The sequence below is a fragment of the Equus caballus genome, chromosome 27, assembly GCF_041296265.1.
Source record: "Equus caballus isolate H_3958 breed thoroughbred chromosome 27, TB-T2T, whole genome shotgun sequence".
Taxonomy (NCBI): domain Eukaryota; kingdom Metazoa; phylum Chordata; class Mammalia; order Perissodactyla; family Equidae; genus Equus; species Equus caballus.
Genome location: NC_091710.1, coordinates 24009726 through 24035001, shown reverse-complemented (window position 1 = coordinate 24035001; position 25276 = coordinate 24009726). Strand labels below are relative to the sequence as shown.

At 34.9% G+C, this 25276-nt stretch overlaps 1 protein-coding gene across 9 annotated transcripts in view; it reads right to left on the bottom strand.

The window, feature by feature from the left end:
* The window catches only part of ADAM18 (ADAM metallopeptidase domain 18), a 184960-nt gene that overhangs the window by 26596 nt on the left and 133088 nt on the right, over positions 1 to 25276 (bottom strand). For 3 of the 9 annotated variants that reach the window (XM_023630507.2, XM_023630504.2, XM_023630506.2), the window contains one exon: positions 5226 to 5385. The exons of the other annotated variants lie outside the window; for them this stretch is intronic. In XM_023630507.2, coding sequence (XP_023486275.2) covers positions 5226 to 5385 — 160 coding nt within the window. The remainder of the gene's footprint in view (positions 1 to 5225; positions 5386 to 25276) is intronic. 9 annotated transcript variants of the gene reach the window in all.

Genomic DNA, 25276 nt, shown 5'->3' with positions numbered 1-25276 from the left:
GAGGAAATCACCCAAGCTGACCAGATGAAAGAGAAAATAATTAAAAAGAAAGAGAACAGTCTAAGGGAACTCTGGGACAATATGAAGTGCACTAACATTCATATTATAGGTGTCCCAGATGGAGAAGAGAAAGACAAATGGGCATCAAAATCTATTTGAGGAAATAATATCTGAAAATTTTCCTAACCTAAGGAAGGAGACAGGCATCCAAGTACAGGAAGAACAGAGAGCAACAAATGAGATAAGCCCAAAGAGGCCACACCAAGACACATTATAATTAAAATGACCAAAATTAAAGAGAAAGAGAGAATCCTTGATGCAGCAAGAGAAAGGCAACAAGTGACATAAAAAGGAAAGCCCATAAGGCTATCAGTGGACTTCTCAGCTGAAACCCAACATGCTTGACAAGAAGAGCATGACACATTTAAAGTGCTGAAAGGAAAAAACCTACAGCGAAGAATACTCTGTCCAGCAAGGTTATCATTCAGAGTGGAAGTAGAGATAAAGAGCTTCGCAGACAAGCAAAAATTAAAGGAGTTTATCACCAAGAAACCAGTTTTACAAAAATGCTGAAGGGACTTATTTAAATGCAGAAATGATGACCAGAAATAGAGATAAAAAATTATCAAAAAGAACCCCCCCAAAACAGGCAATAAAATCACTGGTAAAGGTAAAAATATAGTAAAGGTAGCAGATCAACCACCTATGAAGATAATATGAAGGTTAAAAGACAAAAGTACTAAAATTACCTATTTCAATGATAAGAGGGTAATGGATAGACATGCACAAAACAAGAGATTAGATATGATTTCAAAAACATAAAATGTTGGAGGAGGGGAGTGAAAAAAGTAGAGCTTTTAGAAAGAGGTCAAGCTAAAGAGCCTATGAACTCAATATAGACTGCTATATACATAGACTATTCTATAGGATCCTCATGGTAATCACAAACTAGAAACCTACAATAAGTAAGCAAATAAGTAAGAGGAAAGAAATCAAACATATTACTCAAGAAAGTCATCAAACCACAAGAGAAAAGAGCAAGAGAAAAAGAAAAGAAAAGAGATGAACTACTAAAACATCCAGAAAAAAGTAACAAAATGACAATAAATACATATTTATCAATAGCTACTTTAAATGTCAATGGACTAAATGGTCCAATCAAAAGGCATAGTGTGGCCAGTTGGATAAAAAAAAAAAACAAGACCCATATATATGCTGCATACAAGAGACACACTTCAGGCCTAAAGACACTCACAAACTGAAAGTGAAAGGATGGAAAAAGATATTCCAAGCAAATGGTAAAGAAAAGAAAGCAGGGGTAGCAATACTTATATCAGACAAAATAGTCTTAAAAACAAAAACTGTAACAAGAGACAAAGAAGGACACTGCATACTCATAAAGGGAACTTTCCAACAAGAAGATATAACACTTGTAAATATCTATGCACACAACATAGAAGCACCTAAATATATAAAGCAATTGTTAACAGACATAAAAGGAGAAATAGACAGTAACACAACAATAGTGGGGAACTTTAACACTCCACTTACACCATGGATAGATCATTTAAACATAAGAACAATAAGGAAACACTAGCCTGAAACGACATATTTGACCAGATGGACATAGTAGATATATACAGAACATTCCATACAAAAACCACAGAATACACATTCTTTTCAAATGCACATGGAACATTCTCCAGGACTGATCACATTTTAGGCCACAAAACAAGTCTCAATAAATTTAAGAAGATTGAAATAATACCATGCATCTTTTCTGACTACACAGGTATGAAACTGGAAATCAACTACAGAAAGAAAACCAGAAAAGCCAAAAAAATGTGGAGATTAAACAAAATGCTACTGAACAACGGTCAGGTCAATGGAAATGTCAAAAAATTCCTGGAGACAAATGAAAATGAAAATACGACATGCTGTGGGATACAGCAAAAGTGGTTCTAAGAGGGAAGTTTATAGCAATTCAGGCCTACATCTACAAGGAACAAAAGTCCCAAATGCACAGTCTAACAGTGCTTCTAAAGGAACTGGAAAAAGAAGAAAAAACCAAGCTCAAAATCAGCAGAAGGAAGGAAATAATAAAACTCAGATCAGAAATAAATGAAATAGAGACTAAAAAACAATAAAAAAATTAATGAAACCAAGAGCTGGTTCTTTGAACAGATAAATAAAATTGACCAACTCTTAGCTAGACTCACCAAGAAAAAAGAAGAGAAGGCTCAAATAAATAAAATCAGAAATGAAAGTGGAGAGATTACAACGGACACCTCAGAAATACAAAAGTAATAAGAGAATACTATGAAAAACTATACACCAACAAATTGGATAATCTAGAAGAAATGGAGAATTCTTGGAAACATACAACCCTCCAAAACCGGACCAAGAAGAAGTGGAGAATTTGAATAGACCAATCAACAGTAAGGAGATCGAAACAGCAATCAAAAACCTCCCCCAAATAAAAGTCCAGGACCAGATGGCTTCCCTGATGAATTCTACCAAACTTTCAAAGAAGACCTAATACCTATTGTCCTCAAACTCTTCCAAAAAGTTGAAGAGGAGGGGAGGCTTCCTAACTCTGTCTAGGAAGCCAACATTATCCTGATACCAAAACCTGACAAGGACAACACTAAAAAGAAAATTACAGGTCAATATCACTGATGAACGTTGATGCAAAAATCCTCAACAAAATACCAGCAAATCGGATACAACGATACATTAAAAAAATCATAGATTGTGATCAAGTAGGCTTATTCCAGGGATACAGGGATGTTCAAGGTCCGCAAATCTATCAACCTGATACACCACATTAACAAAATGAAGAATAAAAATCACATGATCATCTCAAAAGATGCAGGGAAATCATTTGACAAGTTACTGCATCAATTTGTTATAATAAGTCTAGATAAAATAGGTATAGAAGGAAAATACTTCAATATAATAAAGGCCATATATGACAAACCCACAGCAAATATTCTCAACAGAGAAAAACTAAAAGCTATCCCTCTAAGAACAGGAACCAGACAAGGATGTCCACTTTCACCACTCTTATTTAACATAGTATTGGAAGTCCTAGCCAGAGCAAGCAGGCAAGAAAAAGAAATAAAAGGGATCCAAAGTGGAAAGGAAAAAGTGAAACTGTCACTCTTTACAGACTATATGATTTATATTTAGAAACCCTAAAGAATCCACTAAAAAACTTTTAGAAATAATAAATGGATACAGTCAAGTCGCAGGATACGTCAACATACAAAAATTGGTTGTGTTTCTATACATGAACAACAAAGAAGTAGAAAGAGAAATTAAGAATACAACCCCATTTACAATTGCAACAAAAAGAATAAAATACCTTGGAATAAACTTAACCTAAGAGGTGAAAGATGTACACCGAAAACTATAAAACATTGTTGAAAGAACTCGAAGAAGACACAAAGAAATGGGAACATATTCCGTGCTCTTGGATTGGAAGAATTAACATCGTTAAAATGTCCACACTTCCTAAAGCAATCTCCAGATTCAGTGCAATCCCTATTCAAATTCCAAAAACATTTTTCACAGAAATAGAACAAAGAATCCTAAAATTTATATGGAACAACAAAAGACCCTGAATAGCCAAAGGAATCCTTAGGAAAAAGAACAAAGCTGGAGGTATCACACTCCCTGATTTCAAAATATACTACAAAGCCATAGTAACCAAAACAGCATAGCACTGGCACAAAAACAGACACACAGACCAATGGAACAGAATCGAGAGCCCAGAAATAAACCCACACATCTATGGACAGCTAATATTTGACAAGGGAGCCAAGAGCATACAATGGAGAATGGAGAGTCTCTTCAATAAATGGTGTTGGGAAAACTAGACAGCCACATGCAAAAGAATGAAAGTAGACAACTATCTTACACCATACACAAAAGTTAACTCAAAATGGATTAAGGACTTGAATGTAAGACCCAAAACCATGAAACTTCTGGAAGAAAACATAGGTAGTATGCTCTTTGACATTGGTCTTAGTAGCATATTTTCATGTACCATGTGTGACCAGGCAAGGGAAACAAAAGAGAAAATGAACAAATGGGACTACATCAAATTGAGAAGCTTCTGCACAGCAAAGGAAAAGACAACCTAACAATTTGGCGAAGATATTTGCAAACCATATATCAGAGAAGGGGTTAATATCCAAAATGTACAAAGAACTCATATAGCTCAACAACAAAAAAACCAACAACCTGATTAAAAAATGGGCAAAAGATATGAACAGAGATTTCTCCAAAGAAGATACATGGATGGCCCACAGACAGATGAAAAGATGCTAAACATCATTAGCTATCAGGGAAATGCAAATCAAAACTACAATGTGGTATCACCTCACTCCAGTCAGAATGGCTATAATAAACAAGACAGGAAACAACAAATGTTGGAGAGGATGTGGAGAGAAGGGAACCCTTGTACACTGCTGGTGGCAGTGCAAACTGGTGCAGCCACTATGGAAAGCGGTATGGAGTATCCTCAGAAAATTAAGAATAGATCTACCATATGATCCAGCTATCCAACTGCTGGGTATTTATCCAAAGAACTTGAAAAAGCAAAGGCATAAAGATACTTGCACCCTTATGTTCATTGCAGCATTATACACCATAGCCAAGACTTGGAAGAAACCTAGGTGCCCATGGCGGGATGAATGGATACAGAAGAGGTGGTATTTATACACGATGGAATACTACTCAGCCATAAGAAATGATGAAATATGGCCATTGTGACAACATGGATAGACCTTGAGGGTATTATGCTGAGTGAAATCAGTCAGAGGGAGAAAGTCAAATACCATATGATCTCACTCATAAGTAGAAGATAAAAACAATGGCAAACAAACACACAGCAATGGAGATTTAATTGGTGGTTACCCTAGGCGAAGAGGCGGGGAGGGCAAAAGGCGTGATTAGGCTTACGTGTGGTGATGGACTATACTTAGTTTTTGGGTGGTGAACATGATGTAATCTACACAGAATTTGAAATATATTACGATGTACATCCGAAAGCTATATAATGTTATAATCCAATGTTATTGCAATTAAAAATAAATAAATAAAAATAACATCTACTTAGGGATAAATATAACAAATGTCATGTAATATAATGATGAATTTACGAGTGTTCAATGACCATTACACTTTAAATACTAAATTATTTTTACAATCATATTTACCCCTCATATTCTGCATTTTCTCTGTTGTGTGATTTCCTCATTTCATTTCGTTTCATGATCATAATGGTGAAAATTGTGAAAAAGGGCAGAACAATGTAGAAACTCAGAATAAGCCAGTTGTTCCGATGTGTATCATAGCCTTTTTTAATAAAAACTATATCTAGAAAAGAAACATAGAAATCAGTGGATATTCACTGAATATTTAAATAAATTTGTATTTCTTTCGCTTTAATCATATGTATAGGTATCCCTATATAAAACATAATTGAAATTTTAATACATCGCAATCTCCTACAGAGAAAAACAAAAGGATATTTAAGCTTATAATCCAAAACTACAATTGTATGTTTTTCATAGATTTCTTATTTATCTTTTATATATGTGTGTTTAATTATTATGATAGTGTGTATGTGTTTTGACTGCTGATTACTATATTCAGCTTATTTATGATATCAGCATACTAAAAGTAATACATTAATAGGGCCTCAGCTAAAAATTTAGAAAAAGGCATACTGTGAAAAATCCCTATCCTCACTCCCCTGCCAAGCCACATAGTTTCTCTCCCCAGAGGAAACCATTTTTAAATGACTCATGTTTCTCCATCTGGTATTTATATTTTATGCATATAAATAAAATCCGTACCGATACCTATGCTTGTATCTGAATCTATATCTATATACCTATATGTAATATGTGTGCGTATTTTCCCCTACCATTGACACTTAATAACATATTATGACCTTTTGTTATTTCTTATACCTAAAAAATTGAAGTATTACACAATTCAAAAAAGTATACAGTATATAAATATATTAGCAATGATCTAGCAAAAACCATCCAGATCTGAAAACAGACCCTGCTAGAATCCCAAAAGTATCCTCAGCACATTTTCTAATCATCATTCCTCTCCAAAGGTTACAAGTTTATCCATTTCTTCCATTAATATTTATTTAGTGAATTTTTACTGAAGTCAAACATGTTAACAGAAATGCATGCATGCCATAATTATACAATTCAAAGAATTTTCCAAATTGAACACATCCATGTAACCAGCATCAAATCCAGGAAATTTAATGTTATCAACACCTCGAACCCCCAGACTGCTTTCTTCCAGTCATTCTCTTTTCTAAAGATAATCACTAGTTTGATCTCTAAGAGCATAGATCATTTTTGGCATATTTTAAACTTTATATAAATAGAGTTATATTGTATACACTTTTTTCTGTCTGTCTTTTTCTTGATATTACCTAATTTGGGGATTTACCTGTATTGTTGCTTATGGTTGTAAAATGTTCATTCTCATCAATGCATACTATATCTTTGTATAGAAATAACAGCCATTAATGCAGTCTATTCCTTATGAACAATGTGCAATCATGAGTATTATCAATAGTGCTGCTGAATGAATATTCTACTAATGTTGTTTAGTCAACATATGGACACGTATCTCTCAGAAACATGCCCTTGGGAGAGGCAATGCTTATTCATAGCATATGCCTATATTAAACATTAGTAAATTTTCCAATGATTTTCCTAAGTGGTTATAGCAATTATCTTTCCATTAGCAGTGGATAAGGGTCTTGGTTGTTGTATATATTTGGTTTTACCCTTCTTTTTATTATATTTACTCTTTATATACAACAAAATGCAAACGTTTTAAATGTACAGATGGATAAGATTTGACAAATGTATACCCAATGATGCAAACATTTAAAAAACTGTTTTTGTTTTGCCAGCTGTGGGTTTTCTCCATTTAGTGTAAAATTCTTATCATTTTTTATTTGCTAAGTAAAAACGTGGGTTTAACTAGTGCCTGAAGTTTGACAACAAAATAGTGTGAATATCATCTTACACATTATTTAAATGTTGTTATTTTAGAGCTTTCTTGAGGTATTTTTTGGCACATAATAAATGCACATACTTAGCATCTATGATTTGATAGGTTTTATTATATGTATGAACCCATGAAATCATCACATCAAAATAATGAATATATCCATCATCTACAAAAATTTTGTCTTGCCCCTTTATGATCCTGGAATGTTGCCACTCCTCCCCATAGGCAATCATTGATCTTATCTGCATTCTCTCACTATAAATTAGTTTGCATGTTCTACTATTTAATACAAATAGAATCAGACAGCATGTATTTTTTTAGTCTTGTTTCTTTCACATAGCATAAACGTTGAGATTCATCTACAATGGCACATATAACAATAGCTTGTTCCTTTTTTATTGTTAAATAGTATTCTATTGTTTGGATATACCACATTTTCTTTATCCATCACCTTTTGATTTAATTTGGGTTGTTTCCAGGTTCTATTACAAATAAAGCTTTTATGAACATTTGTATACAAAACTTTGTATGGGCATAAGCATTCTATTCTCTTGGGTAATTAGTGGAATGAGAATGTTTACCTTTTCAAGAAACTATGAAACTGTACAATTTTACATTCCAACAGCAGTGTATGAGACACTATCCTACACCTTTGCCAAACTTCATGTGGTTAGTTTCTTAAATTTATACAATTTTTAAAGGAATGTAATGGTATCTAACTGTGACTTTAATTTGCACTTCCCTGATGAACAATGAAGTTGGGCATATTTACATGTACTTATTTGCCACCCTTATATCTTTGCTGAAATATCAGTTCAAATATTTTGCCCATTTTTTATAGAGTTGTTTTCTATTAGTAAGTTTCAAGGACTCTTCATTCTGAATATAAAATTTTTATGTATTACTACTACAAATATTTTATTAATACTTAGTGACTTTTGAAGAGAAAAGATTTTTAAATTTGATGTCAAATTTATCACTTTTTCTCTTTGGATTGTGTTTTTGATGTCATATCTAAAAACTCTGCTTAATCCAAAGTCACTAAGGTTTTCTCATACATTTTCTTTTAAAAGTTTTCAATATTTAGGCTCACATTTTGGTTCATGATTCACTCTGAGTGAATTTTTGTAAATGATGTTAGATAGAGCTCTAAGGGTTTTTTTCTGCATATGAATATTTAATTGTTCCATCACCTTTTGTTGAAAAGCCTATACTTTATCTACTTAATTGCTTTGCACTCGTATAGAAAACCAGTTTTCCATATATCTGTTGATGTACTTCTTGTTCTCTATTCTGTTCCATTGATCTACATGTCTATGTTTAAGGTCAGTGTTACACTGTGTTGGTTATGGCAGCTTTATAGAAAGTTTTGAAATTGAGTGGTGTACTTCCTCCAACATTGTTCTTTTCCAAAGTCATTTTGGCTACTCTAAGTTCTTCGAATTTCTATATAAAGTTTATAATCAGCGTGTCAATTTCTGAAAGAGAAGCTGATAGATGATTTTGATAGGAATTTTCTTTAATGAATAGATAAATATGGGGAGAACTGCCCTTTTAGCAATAGTGAGTCTTCCAATCTATGAAAATGAAATGCTGCTCCATTTATTTAATTTTTTTTAAACTTATCTTAGCAATGATTTGAAGTTTTCAGTTTACAAGTCATGCAATTTTTGTCTAAATCTATTCCTGAGGATTTTATTTTGAATAAAGCTGTTTTCTCTATGTCACTGTTGGATTGTCTCATTAGTTTATGGAAATACAATTGCTTTTTGTATCTTGTTCTCATATCCTGCAACCTTGCTAAATATGCTTATTAATTCCAGCAGGGTCTTTTGTGGATTCCTTAGGATTTTCTGTGTATAGGATTATACCACGTGTATATCAAGAAGGATTTTTCTTTTTCCCTTCTCATTTAGATGCTTTTTTTTTTCTTTTGCCTTGCTGTACTGGCTAGAACTTCTGGTACAACATTGAGTAGAATTGACATTAGTGGACATTCTCTAGGAAAAAACATTCAGGCTTTCATCATTCAGTAATATCTTAACTACAGATTCTCTATACATCAAATTGACAAAGTTCTTCTATCCCTAATTTATTGAATGTTTTTATATTGAATAGATATTGGATTTTTCTAATACTTTTGATATATCTATTGAGTTGATGATATTAATAAAATATTAATTTATTGTATTATTATGATACATCACATAAATTAATTTTCAGAAAAAACAACCATGAATTAGAATATTCCACCTGGGCACAGTATTTAATCCCTTTTGTTTGTTGCTAAAATTGTTTTGCTAAGGTTTTCTTACGAAATTGGTGGTGGAAGGGCAGAAAAAATGAGACATAAGAGAACCTAGCTTCCCTATTCCCCACAAAAATCAATGATTGGACAGCTATCCATGAACAAAACCAGGTCTGGGAGGCCTCTAGTGTGCACACAGGAAGTTTTAGCAACACTGTGGAACCAAAAAGAATTGAGAATAACCACACAGGAAGGAAAGGAAGATAGCTTCATTTTTCCTATATCATCCCATTCCCCAGGTCAGCGTTGTTCAGTGCCGAGAAAGATCTTTCCAACCAGAAAGAGATTCTTTCCCTAGGAAAGGAAGGGCTTCTTGAATGACCAGCTTCTCTAGCCTTTCAGGATTCTGCACAAAGTTCTTGCTTCAATTTTACCCCACCTGGACCAGCAAAACTGAGACAGATAGAACTGGCTAGGAACAAGAAAGTAAGTCAGAGGGTATTATTAACAAACACACAGTGGGGGTGATTATGGTTCACAGAAACCTGTCCTGTAGACAAACTCAGCAGCCCACCACTGATGAAGTCACTAGCCAGCAAGGTAACTGCCGACCAACTGTCCCCCACAGGTATTTGCATTCACTAACACCAGCAGCCTTGGTTCCTCCACGATCCTCCTCCCCCTGCCCTTCAGGGTCTAGACCCATGCCAGTAGCTATCCAAGCTCTCTGAGGCTGCACAAGTGAAGATGCCAGGTGCCTGAATCTTTCCCTCCTGCTACCAGAGCCCAGGAGCTACGTTTGCAGCCTACCTGGGCTTCTGCAGCTCTATGAGTGCAAGACACCAGCCTAGTGCTCTGGGGTGACCCCCACTGCTGTGCTCACACTTAGGGTGAGTCCTTATAGATGTTTACCTGTAGACCACCAGCCTAATGCTTGTCATTGGCCTCCACTGCAGTACACAAGCAAGGTGGGGACTGTGTGCAGCAACAGGTGAGCACACAGACAGCCAGGAATCCCCACAGATGCTTGTGGGAAAGCTCAGACCCTGCCTTCTGTCACTGGCCAGCCTTACCACATCCATGTGTTGATAGTTCCTCCAGCTGTGCACCTGTATGCCCGTAACCTGATTCACATCACTGGCTTCCATGGCAGTGCTCACACCCAGGGGAAAAGAGTACAATCACAGGGGAACACACTGACAGCAAGAGTCCCTGCAAACATTTGTGGGCTCAGATCAGGCCCTGCTTCCTGTCATTGGTCAGTACTGCCATGCCCAGTTGTAACTAGCCCTTTCATCTGTTTACCTGCACACCCTTAGCCAGACCTCTATAATCAGCCTCCATGGCAGTGTACACACCCAGGGGAAAAGAGTGCAGCCACAGAAGACCACACCAACATGCGAGGCCTGTGAAGCTACTTGTGGGTCCAGATCTGGCTCTTCCTTCTGACTCTGGCTGACATCACTGGGCCGATCTGTAAAAAGATAGCCCCTTTAGCTATGCACCTGCATGCCCCAGCCTGAGCCTCATCACTGGCCTCCACTGCAGTATGCATACCTGGAGGTAGAATGTGAAGCCTTAGAAGAGCACCCTAACACCCAGTGCCACTGGAGTTTCTCTGAGTGAACCCGTATTTGGCCCTGGACCTTGCTAGCTACCCTGGACCTGATCACTAAGAGTGTGCCTGCAACTGACCTCTGCCATTACCTAACACATGCAGTTGGGCTTTGCAGTCAAGTGTGTGCACACTGCTGGCTTTAGCCACCATGACTGCCTGAACTTGTCCCTAGCTACTGGTCCTAGATGTGCCACTTAGGACCTCAAAAGCCCTTGTAGCCACCATGGATGCACAAAGTGCTCACAAGCACCACACATTTGTTGATAATGCTGACCCTGGTGGCCCGAGCAGAAGAGACATTACATCCCCTTGGACCTAGTGCCATCAAATGTCCCAGCACCTGATGCCCTTCACCACTAGACCCAGGGTCACAGCACAATTGAGTGTGCCCTCATCCACAGGCAAAAGGCTTCCCTTATTGCAATCAGTCCATAAAGTCTGGAAGAGGTGACTGCATTTTCAATTGTGCAGACAATTATGCAAGGCTACAGGGATCCTGAAGAATCAGGTAAATGTGTCCATCAAAGGAATATAGTAAACCTCCAGTAACTGGCTCCAAAGGAATAAAGATCCAGAAATTGCCCAGCAAAGAATTTAAAGTAATTGTTCTACAGATCCTCAGAGAACTACAAGAAAGCACAGATAAACAATTTAACAATATTGGGAAAAAATACAAGAATGAAATGAGAAGCTAAACAAAGAGATAGAAAACGTAAAAAAGAACCAAACAGAAATTGTGGAGCCAAAGTATACAATGACTGAACTGAAAAATTCAATAGAGAGCTTCAACAGTAGACTTGAACAAGCAGAAGACAGAATCAGTGAACTAGAAGACAGATTAACTGAAATTACACAATCAGAAGTACAAAAAGCAAAAAGAATAAAAACGGTGAGGGAAGCCTATGGGAATCAGATGATAACATGAAAAGATATAGTGTACTCATTATTAGACACCTGGAAGGAGAAAAAAGTAGAAACCTTATTTAAATAAATAATGGCAGAGAAGTTCCAAAATCTGGGGGGAGACTTGGGCAACCAAGTTCATTACTCTAATAAGTCACCTCAAAATTTCAATCTAAAGCATTCTTCTCCAAGAAAAATAACAAAACTGTCTAAAACCAAAGACAAACAGAGAATTTTAAAAGAAAGAGGAAAAAATCTCTCAGTCAAGGGTTAAAAGACAAAAGTATTAAAAATAGTTACAGTTTCAAAAATTTGTTAATGGATACACAATAAGAAAAGATGTAAATGGTAAAATCAAAAACATAAAAGAGGGAGGAATAAAAGGATAGAGGTTTTGTATGTGATCAAAGTTAAATTATTATCAGAGTAAAATAGAATAGAATAAATGTAAGATGTTTTTTGTAAACCTCATAAGAACCACAAAGCAAAAATCTACTGTAGATACACAAAAGATAAAGAGAAGAGAATCAAAGCATACTACTATGAAAAATCATCAATTTATAGAGAACGTGATCAAGAAATGAAGAAAATAAAAATAGAACTGCAAGGCAGCCAGAAAAACATTAATAAGATGGCATTAGTAAGTCCTTACCTATCAGTAATTACTCTAAATGTTAATAGATAAAATTCTCCAATCAAAAGGCAAAGAGTGACTGAATTGTTCAAAACAAGACTTAAGTATATGGTGCCTACAAGAGACTCACTTCACCTTTAAGGATATGCATAGATTTAAAGGGACAGCAAAATACATACCATGCAAGTGAAAACCAAAAGAGGGCAAGGTAGCTATACTTATATCAGACAAAATAAACTTTAAGCCGAAAATGGTAACAAGAGATATAGAAGGTCATTATATAATGAGAGAGGGGTCAATTAATCAGGAAGATATGACAATTATAAATATTTATGTTCCCAATAAGAGTACCTAAATATATTAAGCAAATACTAAACAGATCTGAAGGAAGAAATAGAAAACAATACCATAATAATAGAGAACTACAATTGCCCACTTTGGGCAATTTCTGTCATCCAGACAGAAAATCAACAAGGAAACAAACTTGAATGATATTTAGACCAAATGGATCTAACAGACATATACATAAATTTCCAACCAAAAGCAGCATGTATTCTTCTCAAGTGCACGCATTCTCCAGGGTGGATCACACGATAGGTCACAAAACAAGTCTTAGTAAGTTTAAGACAAATAAAATCATACCCAGTATCTTTTCCAACAACAACAGTATGAAATTAGAAGTGGATAACAGGAGGAAAGATGGAAATAAACAACCTCATTTTATATCTCAAGGAACTAGAAAAAGGAAAACAAACTAAGCTCAAAGTTAGTAGAAGGATAGGAATAACAAACATCAAAGCATAAATAAATGAAATAGAGACAAGAATGACAATAGAAACTTACTCAGGAAAACAGACAGAGGATTCAAATAAATAAAATCATAAATGAAAGAGGAGACAATACCACTGATACCACAGAAACACAAAGAATCTTAAGGGAATATTATGAATAATTATATGCCAACAAACTTGGTAACATAGAAGAAATGGATAAATTCCTATAAACATATAATATATCAAGACTGAAACATGAAGAAAGATAAAATCTGAACAGATCAATAATGAGTATGGATGAATCAGTAATCAAAAACCTCCCAAAATAGAAAAGCCCAGGACCAGGTGATTTCACTGATGAATTCTACCAAACATTTAGAGAAGAATGAACTCCAATCCTTCTCAAACACTTCCAAAAATTGAAGAGGAGAGAACATTCCCAAACTCATTCTACAAGAGCAGAATTACTCTGAAACCAAAGTCAGACAAGGATAGCACAAGAAAAGAAAATTACAGATCAATATCCCAAAGGAATATAAATGTAAAAATTCTCAACAAAATATTAGCAAACCAAATTCAACAGCCTATTAAAAGGATTATTCACCATGAGCAAGTGAGATTTATCTTGGGATGCAAGGATATTTCAACATATGCAAATCAATAAATGTGATACACCACATAAATAGAATGAAATATAAAAATTATATGATCATCTCAATAGATGCACAAAAAGCATTTGGCAAAACACAACATGCTTTAATGATAAAAAACCTCAACAAATTGGGTATGTAGAAGGAACATACCTTATCATAATAAAAGCCATTTATGACAAGTCCACAGCTAACATCACTCAATGGTGAAATGTTGAAAGGTTTTCTTCAGAGATCAGGAACCAGACAAGTGTGCCTACTCTCACCATTCTTATTCAATACAGTACTGGAATTTCTAGCTGGAGCAATCAAGCAAGATAAAGATATAAAAGGTATCCAAATTGTTAAGGAAGAATTAAAATTATCTTTGTTTGCAGATGATATGCTCCTATATATAGAAAACACTAAAGACATTACCAAAAATCTATTAGAAGTAACCAACAAATTCAGTAAAGCTCAAAGATACAAAATCAATGTACAGAAAACAGTTGTGTTTCTATACGCTTACAACAAAACATCTGAGAAAGAAATAAAACAATTCCATTCACAATAGCATCATAACCAATAAAATACTTAGGAATAAATTTAACTGAAAAGGTGAAAAATCTGTGCACTGAAAATTCAAAGGTGTTCATGGAAGAAATTGAAGACAAAAACAAATGGAAAGATGTCCCATGTTCATGGATTGGAAGAATTAATATTGTTAAAATGTCCATATTACCCATAGGTTCAATGAAATCTCTACCAAAATTCCAATGGAATTTATCACAGAAATGGAAAAAACAATCCTAGGGTTTGTATGAAGTCACAAAAGACTTTGAATAGCTAAAGCAATATTGAGAAAGAAGAACAAACTAAAGGCATCAAACTTCCCGATTTCAACCTATACTACAAAGCTATAGTAACCAAAACAGTATTGCAGTGGCATAAAAATAGACAATTAGGCCAATGGAAAAGAATCAATAGCCCTGACATGAACCCCTGCATATACAGTCAAGTAATATTTGGGACCCAAAAATACTCAATGGGTAAAGGACAGTCTTTTCAAAACTGTTGTGGGGGAGAACGGGATAGACACATGCAGAAGAATGAAATTAGACTCCTATCTTACACCAGGTACAAAAATTACTTCAAAATGAATCACAGACTTAAACATGACACGTGAAACTCTAAAACTAGAAGAAAACATAGGGAAAAAACTCCTTGACATTGCTGTTGGCAGCAATTTCCTGGATATGACAGGAATAGCACAAGCAACAACAGCAAAAATAAATAAGTGGGACTACATCAAACTAAAAGTCTTATGCATAGCAAATGAACCAATCAACAAAGTCAAAGGCAGCCTATAGAATTGGGGAAAATATTTGCAAACCATATATTGAATAAGAGGTTAATAGCCAAAATATACAAAGAACTCATACAACTGGATAGCAAAAGAGCTAGCAACTCACTTTAAAAATAGGTAGTAAAACTGGATAAACAGTTTTACAAATAAGACATTCAAATGGCCAACAGGTACAAGAAAATGTGCTCAGCATCACTAACAATCAGGAAAAAACAAATAAAAACCATAATGATATATCACCTCACATCTGTAAAATGGCTGTCATCTAAAGGACAAGAGATAACAAGTATTGATGAGGGTTTGGAGAAAAGGTAACCCCAATGCACTGTTGGTGGGGGTGCAAATTGGAACAGCCAGTATGGAAAATAGTATGGAGGTTCCTCAAAAAAATTAAAAACAGAACTACCATATCCTTCAACAGTCTCACTTCTGGGTATATATCCAAAGGAATTGAAATCAGGATCTTGTAGAGATAATTGCACTCAGATGTTCATTGCATCATTACGATAGCCAAGATATGGAAACAGCCCATGTGTCTGTCAACAGACGAATAGATAAAGAAATTGTGGCATATATATATGCAATGAAATATTATTTAGCCATGAAAAAGAACGAAACCCTTTCGTGGCCATTTGTGACAACTTGGATGAACCTTGAGGGCATTATGCTAGGTGAACTAAGTCAGACAGAGAAATACAAATACTGTATGCTATCACTTGTATCTGGAATCTAAAAAAGTGAAACAAGAAAACAGGGATGAGGCCAGCCAAGTGGTGTAGTGGTTAAGTTTTCGTTCTCTGTTTCCTCAGCCTGGGGTTCACAGTTTTGGATCCTGGGCATTGACTTACATGCTGCTCATCAAGCCATGCTGTGTTAGCATCCCATATGCAAAGTAGAGGAATATTGGCACAGATTTTAGCTCAGGGACCATCTTCCTCAAGCAAAAAGAGGAAGATGGGCAACACACATTAGCTCAGGGCCAATCTTCCTCACCAAAAAAAAAAAAAAAAAAAAATAGAAAGAAAACAAAAACAGGGAGTAGAGTGGTGGTTACCAGAGGTCAGGGATTGAGGGAAATGGTGAGATATTGAACAATGAAAAAAACTTCCAGTTATAAGATTAACAAGTTGGGGATCTAAAGCACAGCTAATAGTAATAGCTAATAATATACTTGAATGTTGCTAAGAGATTAGATCTTAAATGCTCACCACACACACAAAAACGGTAATGGTGATGGGATTGAGGTGGTAGCTAATGCTATGGTGGTGATAATTTTGCAGTAAATAAATGTGTTAAAGCAACACATCATACATCTGAAATTTACAGAATGTTAAGTGTCAACTCTATCTCAATAAAGCTGAAAAAAGAAATTGTGTCTACTTTCATGAGTGATACTGGTATGTACTTTTTTGTGTGTCTTTGGTTTTGGTATCAGGGTTACGTTTGCCTTATCGAATAAACTCAGAAGTACATCCTATTCTATTTTCTGAAAGAGTCTGTTAATGATAGTATTATTTCCTCTTTAAATATTTGGTAGAATTCATCAGTAAAGTCATAGGAGAGTCAGATTTTACTTATGAGAAGGTTTTTAACTAGTAATTCAATGTATTACTTTTTAAAAGTTTATTTAGATTTTCTATCCACTTTTGACTTTACTTTGGCAATCTGTTTCTTTCTAAGAATCTGTCCATTTCATTTAAGTCATCTAATTAGCTAGAATAAAGTGGTTCATAACATTCTTTTATAATTCTTTTAGTTTTTATAAGCTCATTAGTGAAATTTCCTCTTTTACTCTTATTACTGGTAATTGAGCTCTTCACTATTTTCTTGAATACTATAGCTAAACTATGGTCAATTTTGTTGATATTTCCAAAGAATTAACTTTTGATTTCATTGAGTTTTTTCTATATTACTGTTCTACCTTTCCTTTCATGGATTTCTACTCTATTCATTACTACTTCTTTCTTTCTGCTTGCTTTCAATTTAGTTTGCCCTCTTTTTCTAATTTCTTAAGGTGGAAGGATAGGTAATTTATTTTAGACCTTTCTTCTTTTCTGAAATAGGTGTTTAAAGCTACAAACTTTTCGCTAATCACTCCTTTAGCTTTATCCCATAATTTTTGATATGTTTATGTTTTCATTTACATTTTTTAAAAATTCCTTTGTTGACTTCAAAATATATTGGTTATTTACAAGTGTATTTTTTAACTTCCAAATATTTGATGTTTTCCCAGACTTCTTCTTGTGGATATAAAATATAGTTTTGTTGTGGGCTCAGAATATATTTTGTATGATTTTAGTTCTTCAATATTATTGAGACTTGTTTATTAGCCCATCATAGGATCTATGTTGAATAATGTTCCATGTGCTCTTGAAAGTAATGTGCATTCTGCTGCCATTCAGTGAAGTGTCCTATGAATATCAGTTAAGTTAATTTGGTTGATTTTGTTTTCTATTATCTACATCATTGCTAATTTTCTATCTGTTTGCTCTAGCACTTACTGAGATTGGATTGTTAAAATCTTCAACTATTATGTTTTGGTTGTGTATTTCTCCTTTTAACTCTGTCAGTATTTGCCTCCAGTATTTTGGGGCTGTGTTTTTAGAAGCATATAAATTGTTTCATCTATCTCACATAATGACCTGTTAGTCATCATGAAATAGCCTGTCTCTAGCCATATTTCTTATTTTAAAGTGCAATTTTCCAACTGTTAAGTCCTTTTCATCTAGGTTATCCAACTTGTTAATACAGGATTGATCATATTTTTTTAAATATTCCCTTAATGTCCATGGAATCAACAGTATTGACCCTCTTCCACTTTGATAATAGTAATTTTTGTCTTTTCTCTATTTTTCTTAGCCTGTCCAGCCGGTTATCAAATTAATTGATGTTTTTCAGAGAACTAGCCTTTGGATTCATTGATTTCCTATTTTCAATTTTACTTTTGCTCTAAATTTAATTTTTTTCTTCTGCCTACTTTGCATTTAATTTGGTGATCTTTTTCTAGTTTCCTAAAATGCAAGCTTAGATTACTTACCTTAGATCTTTCTTTTTTCTAATATATGCATTTAATATTATAAATGTGCTTCTAAGTACATCTTGTATCATATCCTATAATTTGTGTGTTGTGAGATTGGCCCTGAGCTAACATCTGTTGCCAATGCCCCTCTTTTTGCTTGAGGAAGATTGTCCCTGAGCTAACATCCTTGCCAATATTCCTTTATTTTGTATGTGGGATGCCACCACAGCATGGCTTGATGAGTGGTGTGTAGGTCAGCATCTGAGATCCAAACCCACAAACCCAGGCCACTGAAGCAGAGCACACAAATTTAACCAGTACGCCACCAGCCTGGACACTTATATCCAGTAAATTTTGATAGTTTATATTTTATTTTCATTTAGTTAAAAATATTTTTAGGGGCCAAGCCCTGTGGTCTAGAGGTTAAGTTCACGTGCTCCACTGTGGCAGCCCAGGGTTCACCAGTTTGGTTCCTGGGTACAGACCTACATACCACTCATCAGGCCATGCTGTGGTGCTATCCCACATGGAAGCACTAGAACGACCTAAAACTAGATATACAACTATAGACTGTGGCTTTGGGGAGAGGAACAAAAGAGGAAGATTAGCAACAAATGTCAGCTCAGGGCCAAATTTCCTCACCAAAAAACATACTTAAAAAATATATATATATTTTTAAATTTCTCTCGAGACTCCTTTAACGCATGTGTTATTTAGAAATGTGTTGTTTAATCTTCAAGTATTTTGGGTTTTACAGTTACCTTTCTGTTATTGATTTCTAGTTAATTTATTTTGGTCTGAAAGTATACATTGCATCATCTCTATACTTTTACATTTATTAAGGTTTATTGTATGGTAAAATGTGGTCTATCATGGAAAGTATTCCATGTCATCTTGAGAAGTATTTTGCATTTTCTGTTGTTGGATGGAGTCTTCACTAGATGTCAATAAGATGAAGTTGATCATGCTGTTTGGTCAATTATATGCTTACTGATTTTCTGCATTCTATATCTGTTAATTAGTGATGCAGGGGAGTTGGAGTAGAATAGCATTCCAACTATTAATAGTATAACTAGAATAGTGAACCCATCTATTTCTCCTTGAAGTTCTATCAGATTTTGCCTCACTTATTTTGACGCTCTGTTGTTAGACACATACACATTGAGTATTATTTCTCTTTTTTAAGAGCTGACCTTTTTATTATTATGAAATGCCTCTCTTTATTCTGATAATTTTCCTTGCTCTGAAGTTTACTTCACCTGAAATTAATGTAGCTACTCAAGCTTTCTCTTGATCAATGTTAGTGTGATTTATCTTTCTCCATCCCTTTACTTTTAGTCTATAAATGTCTTTACATTTAAAATGAGTTTCTTGTAGACAACATAGACTTGAGTCACATATATATATATATATACGTCACATATGTATATACACTCTCTTAATTGGTTCATTCAGAATATTAATATTTAAAGTGAATATTGATATATTTGGATTAATATCTGCAATATTTATTACTGTTTTCTATGTGAGGCCTTGTTTTTAGCTTCCTTTTTTGCCCTCAATTGTTGGTCTGATGTCTCTGGTTTTAATTGAGCATTCTACATGATTTCAATTTTTTATTCTTAGTATGCCAATTACATTTGATTTTTAAATAGTTTTAGTGTTTTGTCTAGTTTTTAGTGCTCACCCTATACATTTACAACTAATCAAAGTCCACTTTCACATAACATCATACCACTTCATGGGTAAGCATATATCTTATAATGGTATTCCAAATTCTTCCCTCCACTTATAACATTTTTGTCACTTGTTATATTTATCCATAAGCTATATTCACAAAGTACATTGTTATTATTTTTGGCAAACTGTTAGATCAATTAAGATAAGAAAAAGCTTTATTTTACGTTTTTTATTCTTTAATGTTATTCTTTTCTTTATATAAATCTGGATTCCTTACTTATACCATTTTCCTTCTCACTGAAAAATTCCTTTTAACATTTCCTGCATAAAGGGTTTGCTGATGACAAATTTCCTCAATTTATGTTTTGGCAAGTTTTTATTTCTGCTTCAATTTTGAAGGAAAATTTCATGGATACAAAATTCTTGGTTGGTGGCTTTTTTTTTCTTTCAATACTTTAAAAATTGCACTCCACCATCCTCTTGGTTGCATTATTTTTGAAAAAAATTCTCAAAATATTTTTATTCTTGCTCCTCTCTAGGAAAGATGCTTTTCCCTTCTGGCTTCTTTTGAGATATACTTTTTCTTTTTCTTTGATTTTCTGCAGTTTAAATATGATATGTCCAGGTGTAAACTTTTTGGAATTAGTATTCTCTGAACTTCCTGTATCTGGAGTTGGGTGTCTGTCACTAATTTGGAAATGTCCCAAACATTTTTATTTCAACTAGTTATTTTGTTCCCTTCTCACCTTCTTTTCCTTTTGTTATTCTCATTATACATATGTTTGCCTTTTGTAATAGTTCCACTGTTCTGCATATTCTGTTCCATTTTTTTATTCTTTTTCTCTTTCCTTTACAGTTGAAAAGTTTCTATTGCCATACTTTCAAGCTCACTAATTTTTTTCCTTAGCTGTGTTTGATCTGATGCTCCCATCAAAGGCATTCTTCATTTCTGCTACAGTGTTTTTGATTTCTAGCATTTTCTTTTCTTTCCTGGAGTTTTCCTTCCTTTACTTACAATACCCACCTGTTTTTGCCTGTTATTTACTTTTACCCTAGAGCCCTTACCATATTAATCAGCATTATTTTAAATTCTCAGTCTGATAATTCCAATATGTTTGCCATATCTGAGTCTTCTCTGTCTCTTCAAATTGTATTGTTTGCCTTTTGTATGCACTGTAATTTTTTATTAAAAGCCAGATCTGATGTTCTGGTTTGAAAGAACCTGATGTTGCCTACTAAAGTGGCCTTCTGCTCCTGAGCTTCTGTTCTGGTAAGCTCAGATACTTTTTATCTTCCTGTCTGTACAATTTTGGTGGCAACAGTTTGCCTTGTTACTTAAATTCTCTAATGGATCTAAAAGTTGTTGATTTTGAGTTTTTCCAGCTTTTTTCTTGTTGTGAGGATGGGACTGATCACTTTTGGCTCCTTTCATGTTGGATCAAATTCTTCTTTTTTTATGTAGGCATTTACAGATATATATTTCCCTATGATTACTGCATTTGCTGCATCTCATAAGTTGGTTATGTTTCGTTACATCACACATGTCTAAGCATTTTCTAATTTAGCTTGTGATGTCTTCTTTGATCCATTAGTTAAGTGTTGTTTAATTTCCACATACTTATAAATTTTTAAATTTCTCTCTATTATTGATGTCGAGCTTCATTCCTTTGTGGTTTGACAGGATTTGTGTGAATTCAATCTTTTAAATTTTGATTTTAAATAAACTAATAGACTTTTTTTTTGGTCTAACATATAATCTGCCCTGGAGAATTTTTCATATGCATTTGAGACAAATGTGTATTTTGTTGCTGATATGAAGAACATTTTATAAATATGTGTTAAGTTCAATTGGGTCACAGGGCTGTTCAAGTCCTCATTGCTATCTATCTAGATGTTTTAGCCATTATTGAAATTGTGGTATTAAAGCCTGTATTATTGTAAAATTTTCTCCTTTTACACTGTTAATGCTGGCTCCACATATTTTGATACTCTGCTTTTGTTGAGTATATGTTTATAGTTGTTACATATTCTTTTTGAATTGACCATTTGATCAATTTATAATGTTCTACTTTGTCTTTTATAACAGCTTTTGGCTTAAAGGGTTTTTTTTTTTTTCTGATTTCAGTGTATCTTTCCCAGCTCTCTTTTAGTTCCTATTTGCCTAGAATATATTGTTCCATCCTTCAACTTTCAACTGACTTATGCATTGGGTCTAAATTGAGTGTCTTGTAGACAGCATAGAGCTGCATCATGGTTTTTTAATCCAATATGCTAATCTCTGCTTTTCACTTAGAGAATTTAATTCATATATACTTAAAATAACTTTTGAAAGGGTATGACTTACTTTTGCAATTTTTATGTTTCTTTTCTTCTAGTCTAATGCCAGTTTTGTCCCTCATTTCCCCAATTATTGCCTTCTGTTGTGTATAGCTGATTTTTATAGTAAACCATTTTCCATTCTATTTTCATTTTCTTTTGTGGATAATCCTTACATATTGTCCTTGTCTTTGCCATGAGAATTACTTTTAATCTTTTAAATTTATAACAGTCTCACTTGGGGGCCAGCCTCATGGCATAGCAGTTAAGTTCTCATGGTCTGCTTTGGCAGCCTGGGGTTCACCAGTTCACATCCTGGGTGTGGACCTGTGCACTGCTTATCAAGCCATGCTGTGGTAGTATCCCACATATAAAGTAGAAGAAGATGGGCACAGATGTTAGTTCAGGGTCAATATTACTCAGCAAAAAGAGGAGGATTGGAAGTGGATGTTAGCTCAGGGCTAAGCTTCCTCAAAAAAAGTAAATAAATAAATAAATATAACAATCTAATTAGAATTAATACCAAATTGACTTCGACAGCATACAAAACCTCTGCTTTGGAGTGATGTCAGCATCATGGCAGAGTGAGCTCTCACCGTAAACTTTCCCCTAAAAAATGCAATGAACAGGATATCCACACATAACAAAAGACATCTGAGAGACTCATGCAGCCATACATCAGAAAGTGGAGGTGCTGGAACCCCCCAAGGAAGTTGAATCAGGTAAGAGAACACTTCTCTTCCTCCCTGAAGGACAGCAACCCAGAGAGTGAGAACAGCCTCCAGGAGGAAAGGGAGGAGGGGCAGCCCTCCATGGGAACACCAGAGATCTCTGAAGTCCCTCACAGCCTGGGGCAAAGCCCCCCACAGGAGGGATTAGCTATTGTGGGGGTGTCTTCATCAAGCCAACACCCTCAGGGAGCATACAGCAAGGGCAGAGAAAGAAGCTGCCAGGATCGTGCAGAAAAGAAAGTGCCCCTCCACTCCACCTGGATTCCCAGCCCAGCACCTTGGAGACGTCTCTGTGGATTCCGATCTATTCTTAATACTCAGCTCTTGACCCCCACCCAGTGGCAAAAGTTGGAAGTGGCAATCATGTAATACTACAATGCAGAAGCACAAATCCATGTCTTTGAGCAGTGTGGAAAAAATATCAAATCTCCAGACCAGATGGAAAAAGACAAGTACCCAGGAATCAATCCTAAAGACACAGAAATCTATAACCTAAATGACAGAGAATTCAAAATAGCTATCATTAAAAAATGCAATGAGTTAAAAGAGAATGCAGATAGACAATTCAATGAGTTTGGAAGCTACTTCACAAAAAGACGGAAACAATAAAGAAGAACCAATCAGAAATATTGGAGATGAAAAACACAATGAATGAGATAAAGCAGAATACAGATGCCCTGAGTGGTAGAGCTGATAACATAGAGGAACAAATCAGCATCATTGAGGACAAAAATATAGAAATGTTTCAGATGGAGGAGAGAGAACTAAGACTAAAAAGAAATGAAGAAAGTCTCCAAGAAATATCCGACACAGTTAGGAAATTCAACATAAGGATTATAGGAGTTCCAGAGAGAGAAGAGGAGAAAGAGAATGGAGCAGAAAGTGTACTCAAAGAAATAATAGTGGAGAACTTACCAAACCTGGAGAAGGAGATGTAAATCCACGAGAAAGGGCCATCAGATCTCATAACTATGTCAATATAAAAAGACCAACTGCAAGACATATAGGAGTGAAGCTGGCAAAAATCAATGGCAAAGAGAAAATACTAAGGGCAGCAAGGCAGAAGAAAGTAATTTACAAAGGAACCCCTACTATCAGGCTTTCAGCAGATTTCTCAGCAGAAACCTTACAAGCTAGGAGACAGTGGAATAATATATTCAAATCTTTGAAAGACAAAAACTTTCAATTAAGAAAATATCCTTCAGATATGATAGAGAAATAAAAACTATCCCAGATCCAAAAAAGCTGAGAGAGTGCATCACCACAAAACACCACTCCCTACAAGAAATCCTCAAGAAGGCACTCATACCTGAAAAGAAAAAGAAGAAAGGAGTTACAAAGCCCTGAGTAAGGAGGGGAATAGGTAGACAAAATCAGAAAATAGGAGCTATTTACCAGAACAGGTTAGCAAATACTCAGGTAAAACATTAAAGATAAAGGGAAGGAAAACACCAAAAACAAAGATAATCTTGTCATTTTAACCACAAACTCACAACACAAGATGGAATGAGATGTGACACAAACAACTTAGGAGGAGAAGAGGGAAGGGACTGAATCAGCTCAGTCTAAGGAAATACGAGGTCATCAGAAAATGGACTATCTCATCTACAAGATTTTGCATACAAACCTCAGGTTAATCACTAAACAAAAACGAAGATCAGAGTAACAAATAATATATAAGGAGAAAACTAAACAATCCAGCATAAAAAACTACCTAATCGAATTGGTAATCTGAAATACATGGGAGAAGAAACAAAGGAAATACAGGAGAACCAGAGAATGAGCAATAAAATGACAGCATTAAGCCCTCATATATCAATTCACTCTGAATGTGAATGGAGTGAAATCTCCAATAAAAAGACACAGAGTGGCAAGAGGGATTAAAGAAAAAGATCTGACAATCTGTTCCCTCCAGGAAACACACCTCAGCTCCAATGACAAACACAGGCTCAGAGTGAAGGGATGGAAGGTGATACTCCAAGCTAAGGGCAAACAAGTGAAAGCAGGTGTCACAGTCTTATATCAGACAAAGTAGATTTCAAGATAAGGCAGGTAAAGAGAGACATAGAGGGTCATTATATAATGATCAAAGGGACACTACATCAAGAAGAAATAATGCTTATAAATATCTATGGACCCAACACAAGAGCACCAAAGTTAATAAAGCAACTATTAACAAACCTAAAAAAAGGTATCAAAAATAACACAATAATAGTAGGGGACCTCCACACCCCACTCACATCATTGGACAGATCATCCAGACAGAAAATCAACAAGGAAATGGTGGAATTAAATGC